At 49.9% G+C, this 7,553-nt stretch overlaps 1 protein-coding gene across 1 annotated transcript; it reads left to right on the forward strand.

Annotated features, from left to right (window-relative positions):
- Window positions 1-646: 646 nt before the first annotated feature.
- Hmox1 (heme oxygenase 1) lies at window positions 647-7,096 on the forward strand. The gene is made up of 5 exons (XM_021656741.2): window positions 647-816; window positions 2,316-2,436; window positions 3,303-3,794; window positions 5,267-5,363; window positions 6,376-7,096. The coding sequence occupies exons 1-5, from the start codon at window positions 794-796 to the stop codon at window positions 6,507-6,509; spliced, it is 867 nt and encodes a 288-aa protein (XP_021512416.1). The 5' UTR covers window positions 647-793; the 3' UTR covers window positions 6,510-7,096.
- The last annotated feature ends 457 nt before the right edge of the window (window positions 7,097-7,553 follow it).

The following is a 7,553-nucleotide window of genomic DNA, read 5'->3' on the forward strand; positions in this document are numbered from 1 at the left end:
GTGTGCTGACTTCACAGTCTCCTGCACTTAGGCAGGAGTCATGGAAGTCATGGTGTGGACCAGGTTCTAGAAGACCAAGCAGGCAGCCAGACACTCGGGTGACGCTCTCCACGACACCCTGGGCAGGACTCTTCATTCTGCAGCTCAGTTTCCCCACCTGTAAAACTTGAGCCATCTACCAAGACAGATAGGGATGAGCCACGGAAAAGTTAGTGCCGGCAAACCACGCAGGGCTCAGTGCACTGTACGTAAAGGAGTTGAAAAGCAGCTGTTCCCAGAGTTCCGGGAAAGCAGACTCAGGGGCCCAGGTGGGTGGTCCCGGGGTTTGCCCACCAGCAACTCAACTCTGACAAGCATCGTCTCCTACTTCTGGAACATTCCAGAGCCCTGAGGGGCTACTCCTGTCCTCCTGTCACTGAGTAGAATAGAGGGAGAATTCTGGAAAGGACCCAAATACAGTCCCAGAGTCAACTCACTCAGATTTCCATTTTTTTTAAAAACTTCTGTAACAGAGCTTGCCAGAGTCATATGACTTATCCCCTGACGGGCCAGGCCAGCCCGCCCTGGGGCGGGGTGTTGCAACAGGAGCCAGAACTCCGGCTCAGCTGGGCGGCACCACGTGACCCACTGACTTAAAGGGCTGGCGCGGGCAGCTGCTCACCGCAGTCAGCGACAGTCGCCTCCAGAGTATCTGCCGACAACCGCTGAGTGGAACCTGCCGGAGCAGAGCCATCTCGACCGTATCCTGGAGCCCGGAGAGAGCAGAGCCAGCCTCAGCCAGCCCAGCCCGGCGATGGAGCGCCCACAGTCCGACAGGCAAGCCACTCTCTGGGGACGGGAATTGTGATGACCCGAGCCCCCTGTCCAGCCTGGGAATGCAGGCTGGAGCCAGGGGACGAGTTCCCACCCAGTCTACCTGCAGCCGTGGGCAGCCGGAGGGAGAAGATGTGATTCACCCCTCTGGCACCCCGCGGGTGACGGGATGGGAGTGTCTTTGTAGTGTCCGGGTTTGCAGGCTGGTGAGCACACTGCTGAGTCCTGGATCACGGACTTAACATTCTAGGCTGGGTGTTTGCCTCTCCTGGTGGCGCTGAGTGGTCACTTGTCAGGCAGGACCTGTAGTCCTGGAACTATGTAGATCAGGTTGGCCTTGAACTCAGATCCGTTTCCTTCGCCTCCGCAGTCCTGAGACTGAAGGTGTTTCACCACTATTCTTAGCTTCTTCCCTTTCTTTCTTTTCTTTGCTTTTTGAGACAGGGTTTCTCTGTGTAACAGTGGCTGTCCTGGACTCACTCTGTAGACCAGGCTGATCTCGAACTCAGAGATCTGCCCGTCTCTGCCTTCTTAGCGCTGAGATTAAAGGCCTGTGCCACCCTGCTCAGCTCTCTTTTATCCTTTTATAATGCTGGTCTTGCTTTTATTTTATTTTTTTGAAGTCTCACTACATTTTATTATTGTGCATATAGAACGGCCACGTATGCGCCACACCAAATGTGCAGAGGTCAGAAGACTTGAAGGGAGTCACTTCTCCCTGTCCACCCCGTAGGTGGGTTCCAGGGAAGGTAGGGTGTGGTGGCAAGAGCCCTCCTGGCTGAGGCCTCTCACACTGCCTACACCTGGACTCCTCCCCACCCCAACTTTTAGCATTAATGATTGAACTTTGGACTTGATGTATTCTCGGCAAGCCCTCTACCACTCAGGTACAGCCTGAGCCTTTTTTATTTAAAGACTGTCTTACTAAGTCATCCAGGCTGTCCTAGAACTCCCAAGTCCTCCAGCTGCAGAACTTTTCTTTGATTAAAGATGAATTACTCAGATTGCTTACTGCGGACATGTTTGAGCGTAATGTGTGTGTGTGAAAAGTTTTTTTTTTTTTCCTTCCCTTGAGATGGCTTCCTACATAGCCCTGGCTGTCTTGAAATTTACTATGTAGGTAGACAAGGTTGGCCTCAAACTAAGAGATCTACCTGTCTCTGCCTCCTGACTGCTACGATTAAAGGGGTGTACTTCTACACCCAGCTGTGAAATCTGTAACTGAAACTTTTTAAGAAATGCCTCCAGATTGAGCCTAAAAGCTCATCAAAGTATCTACCCTTAGCCAGGCCATTGGTGGATTTCTCCCTGTGGTTTTGGGGACTATTTCCCATAGTATTTAATGACTGACATCTGTTTGCATGGTTAAGCCCATGGCTTGGCCCAGAGTGGAGGGAAGAGCTGCAGGTCTGATCTTGGAAGGTGAGGTCCCAGTGTGCCGGACTTGGCTTGGGGAGAACCATGCACCGCCATGTCCTACTGACTCCTTTCTTCCTCCACAGCATGCCCCAGGACTTGTCTGAGGCCTTGAAGGAGGCCACGAGGGAGGTGCACATCCAGGCGGAGAATGCTGAGTTCATGAGGAACTTTCAGAAGGGTCAAGTGACCAGGGAAGGCTTTAAGGTATGTGATATGTAGGTTGGATAGAGCATGGGGGAGGGCATAACAGCTATACCCAGAGCTTAAGCCAATAGTTTAGTGGAGAGAATGGATCCAGGAATTGTCCAAGGAAGTCATCTCACTAACTTTAACACTCTAGCTCAGAAGAGAAGAGAGGGTCGGTCACACAACAAGTTCTTGGCTTTCTATTTGAGGCTGATGGAGGAGCCGGGCAGCAAGACGCTTACTAAGCAAACACTTATTCTACGTTGCTCACTTTGTACTCTAATCTCAAGCTTGAGTACATAAGGGGAAGGCATAGAGAGGTTAAGAGGCCACACCGTCAGCCCTAGGTGGAAAAGACCAAAATCAAACAAAGACAGCCAAATTTCAGAGCATGTACTCTTAACCTGGTTAACCCAGGGCCTTGCACAAGAAGCATAGATTCTTTACCACTGACGTGCAATCCCAGCTCTTGGATTATTAGACAGGGTCTCACTACATAGTTCAATAACACTAAATACTCCTGCATCAGCCTCCTGAGTATTTGGACCACATGCATGCACCACCACACCCAGATCTTCTGACCCAATTTCAACTTGCAAGGGCAAGTTTGCCTTGTCCCTGCAGTCCTGTCCTCACACTGAGACTGGCCACCTTATCTAACCTGAGCCATCTTGTCTGAGAAATAGGTTTTCAACAGCAGGGCTTTCTTAAACACCCAGTACACACAGTAGACTCTGATTTTGCTGTTTCCTGGCACAGTTGTGAAGACACCAGACACACAGTAGAGAACATTGTGACTGAGGGTGGGGAGCCGAGGGTAATGGGGACAGAAGGCAGTTATGTAGGGCCTTCTAGGGACCTGACAGATTGGCTCTGTTTTTCAGCTGGTGATGGCCTCCTTGTACCATATCTATGCGGCCCTGGAAGAGGAGATAGAGCGCAACAAGCATAACCCAGTCTACGCACCACTCTACTTCCCTGAGGAGCTGCACCGAACGGCTCCCCTGGAGCAGGACATGGCCTTCTGGTATGGCCCCCACTGGCAGGAGGTCATCCCTTTCACACCGGCCACACAGCACTATGTAAGGTGCCTCCATGAGGTGGGGCACTCTCATCCTGAGCTGCTGGTGGCCCACACATACACCCGATATCTGGGTGACCTCTCAGGGGGTCAGGTCCTGAAGAAGATTGCACAGAAGGCCTTGGACTTGCCCAGCTCTGGTGAGGGCCTGGCCTTCTTCACCTTCCCTAACATCGACAGCCCCACCAAGTTCAAACAGCTCTACCGCGCACGTATGAACACTCTGGAGATGACACCTGAGGTCAAGCACAGGGTGACAGAAGAGGCTAAGACTGCGTTCCTACTCAACATTGAAGTAAGCATGCCCTTCTAAGCCACACTCTTATTATTGGGGGGGAGTTTCCCAGAGTCACAGTTAAGTACAAGAACTTGCTGCTTACTAGCTGGGTGATCATGTCAGATCTCTTCATCTCCCTGATCTTCAGTTTCTGTATCTGCCAAATAGGGATAAAAATCCATCTTCAACTTTCTTGCCCCATCTTGCGTGAGGGGCAAGAAAGTTGATACAGTAAGTCCCTGTGGGAGGGCTGGTATAGGGTAAGCTCCGTGATGTCATTGCTCTCTTGTGTTGTAGGACGCACATGACCATCATCGAGATGGCATCTTGTAACAGTAATGTGGCTTTACATGAGGTGCTTGTGCACCTGTGCATAGCCAGGTTGGGTTTCAGATGCTGAAATGCTTCAGGTGGCTTTGTTTATTTTTCTTTTACATGAATTGATGTTTTGCCCGAGTGTATGTCTATTTGGTGGTGTTCGATCCCCTGGAGCTGGAGTTTCAGGCAGTTGTGAACTCCCATGTGGTGCTGGGAATTTTGAACCTGGGTCCTCTGGAGAGCAACTACTGCTCTTAACCTCTGAACTACTGCTATAGCCCCTAGAAAAATGGATTTTGAGCAAGGCCCTGAAAGCTGGAGTAGTGTCCCTCTTGTTGATGGATATGCTATGGTGGACAGGGTTCCAATTTGTGACCTCCTGGCTCCCTACTTTCAGCCTGGAATCCCTTAAAATTTCTAGCAGGCAAGCACCTGTTAGGGGAGGATCCTTTTAAGTCTCTGGAATCCAACAATATCTAGACACTCTGCCCTTCTGAGGACATGGTGTAAGGAGTGAGTTTAGAAGCATGCCCTTAATCCCAGCACTCAGGAGGTAGAGGCAGGAAGAGTTCAGTGAGTTGCAGGTCAGCCTGGTCTATGCAGCAAGTTTGAAGAGGGCCGAGGCTACACAAAGAAACCCTATCTCAAAAAACAAAAACAAAAAAAGAGAGTAGACACAGGGTCTCCATCCTAACTTCTGGTCAGTCTCAAGCAAGCCCTACAGCAGGAGCTGTGGTTCCCTCACCTGCAGAAGGCTAACGAACTCCATGGCACACCTCTGAGCAAGGATGAGTTTACCCATGCATAGTCCAGAAGAGACTGCAGGTTGTAGGCTGTGCAGCCATCACACATTCATGTGCTGTCTCAGAGGAGGCAAAATGGCTGTTCTCATGTTCTCATTGGGATACAAAAAAAGATTCTGGACTCCAGATTCAGGACAGCTGTTCCTGGTGGGGGCCAGGAGGGGTTACAGACCGTACTGGGGAAGCATAGGCAGGGGAGCCAACTAAATCTGCTGTATCTCTCTCATAAGGTAGGTAAGAGACACATGGGTGTGTGATAGTTTTCCTAACTTGTGTCAGTTCCACAATGTTTTATAGCATGCTTTAAGCTCTGCCTTCAGCTAGGGTCACTGGTGAGTCTCATTAACATGGCAGCGTGTCTTCTTTTAGCTGTTTGAGGAGCTGCAGGGTCTGCTGACACAGGACAAGGATCAGAGGCCCTCACAGAATGAACAGCTTCGCCAGCGTCCTGGTAGCCTGGTGCAAGGTAAAGGTGCTTCTGACTCTTCTTGGCAGGACCATGGCCCAGCTTTGATTCCTTTACTCTCTTCTTTTCTGAATGTTTAGATTAGAGATATGGTACAGACAAAAGGGCCCAGGGTTAGCCTGTTGTGTGTGTCTGTGGGTGAGCTATAACTTTCCCATCTCAGTTTCCCCACATTGGCGAACTGTGTAGCTCATTGGCTGAGGTATACAGAAATCCTTTAGAAGTCACTGGCACAGAAATTTTTTTATTTAGACCCCTTCTCCCAACTTTTTCTTTTTGAGGTGGAGTCATGCTGAGTTAGCCAGGCTGGCTTCAAATCCTGGGATGAAACAATCCTCCTACCATATTCTTTCACAAATAGCTGGGGTTGTGTTTTCCTTTTCAGACCCATTAACAGCTCCCAAGCAGGTGCCCATATGAGGCAAGGATTTTGGAACCTATTTCCAGTGCTGACTCTCCAACACTGGAGTCATGTAATTACTGGACCTTGGGCACCAGCCCCTCTCTCCTGTGCCTTGCTGCATAGTAGCTGCAGATATAGAAAGAGTTCCACAAAGACCACAGTGACACAAAATGTGCCAGAGCCTGCCACCCCTGGAACAGAGAGTATGGTGGAAGAGAGGACAGGCAGGTTAGGTCATGTGACCCTGTTTTGCTCGGTGTCACCCTAACCCACCTTTTGCCTAAGGCCCTTTCAACTGGGGTAGGAGGCCCCCAGTCCTGTTACTAGTATTTCTGGTGGGCCTGATGGAATTAGCTACCTGGCTGGGTCAGGGGCCTTTGCCTTGCTGTGGCATAACATGGCTGGGTGTGGAAAAATGAACAGCTTGGGGGAGCTCAGGAGATCCTAGCTTTAAAGGTGTTCAAGCAGTGGCTACTAGGACTCTGTGCTCAAGCAGAATCCTGGCCTTGGACAGGAACTCTACCAGAGATGTGACACTGCGTCTCCTCTTGGTGCACGTCCTGTCATATACCCCAGGCAGCATGAGTTGACCTTGTCTTTCTCTTTCAGACACTACCGCAGCAGAGACACCCAGAGGGAAACTCCAAATCAGCACCAGCTTGTCCCAGTCACCGCTCCTCCGATGGGTCCTCACTCTCAGTTTCCTGATGGCAACAGTGGCAGTGGGAATTTATGCCATGTAAATGCAAATGTGCTGGCCCCCATGGGCTGTGAACTCTCTCCAATGTGGCCTTCTCTCTGTGGAGAAGAATCTTGCCTGGCTCTCTTCTCTTGGGCCTCTAAGAAGCTTTTGGGGCTCCTAGCCCCATCCCTGTGTCCTCTCTCAGGAATGCAGGAAGGTGCCTTCTACATTTTTCCCTCACCAAAAGCACATCCAGCCAGTGGCCTGAACTTTGAAACCAGCCGCCCCAGTTCCTGCAGCAGAGCCCAACAGCTTTGGCCTGTCATGGCAGCTGTTCTGAACCCAGTGCCCTCAGTTGTCAGCATCCATGTTGACTGACCATGACCACTTTCCCCCGTGTCATGGACACTTTGATATCAGTGTGCAGATTTTCCGTCTGTCTTGTGTTTCTGTCTTGGTTTTTCCCCAGTTCCACCTGAATGGTGGTATTTTGTTGTGTTTTTTTTTTTTTTTTTTTTTTTTTTTCTAACAAAGTCTAACAAAGTTGGGCTGTCTTATGATGGGTGGGTGGGGAAGCATTATTTTATTAGTTTTAACCTTGGTCTCCAACTTCTGTGTGAAATAATAAATGGCATTATCTGACAGTCACTGAAGTATCTTCATGTCTCTGTTGTCCATCACCCTCTTGTCCCTTCAGGGCCTGGCAGGAGGGCAGGTGATGGTAGCTTTAAGCAGTTGGGCAGATGTTATTACTGTGGGTGTGTGGGTGGGTGTTTTTGTGTATGTAGATGCTTACGTATGTGTGTGTGTGTGTGTGTATGTAGGCCAGAGTTCAACCTCGGATGTCTTTTTAGGAACTGTCTACTTTGGCTTTTATTTTATTTAGACAGGATCTCACTATGTAACTCTGCTTGGGGGAAGTCTGCTTTGTAGACCAGTGGGCCTAGCATGCAAAGATATTTGCCTGCTTCTGCCTTCATGGTGGGGTGACACATGTGCACCATGCCTCACCAGTCCACCTTGTTTTTTTTTGAGGGGAAAAGGGTGGTAGGGGTTGAGACAAAAGTCTCTTACATAGTCCTGGCTGGCCTGGAACTTTCTAGGT

This window comes from Meriones unguiculatus, chromosome 10 (genome assembly GCF_030254825.1).
Source record: "Meriones unguiculatus strain TT.TT164.6M chromosome 10, Bangor_MerUng_6.1, whole genome shotgun sequence".
In the NCBI taxonomy this organism is placed as follows: Eukaryota; Metazoa; Chordata; class Mammalia; order Rodentia; family Muridae; genus Meriones; species Meriones unguiculatus.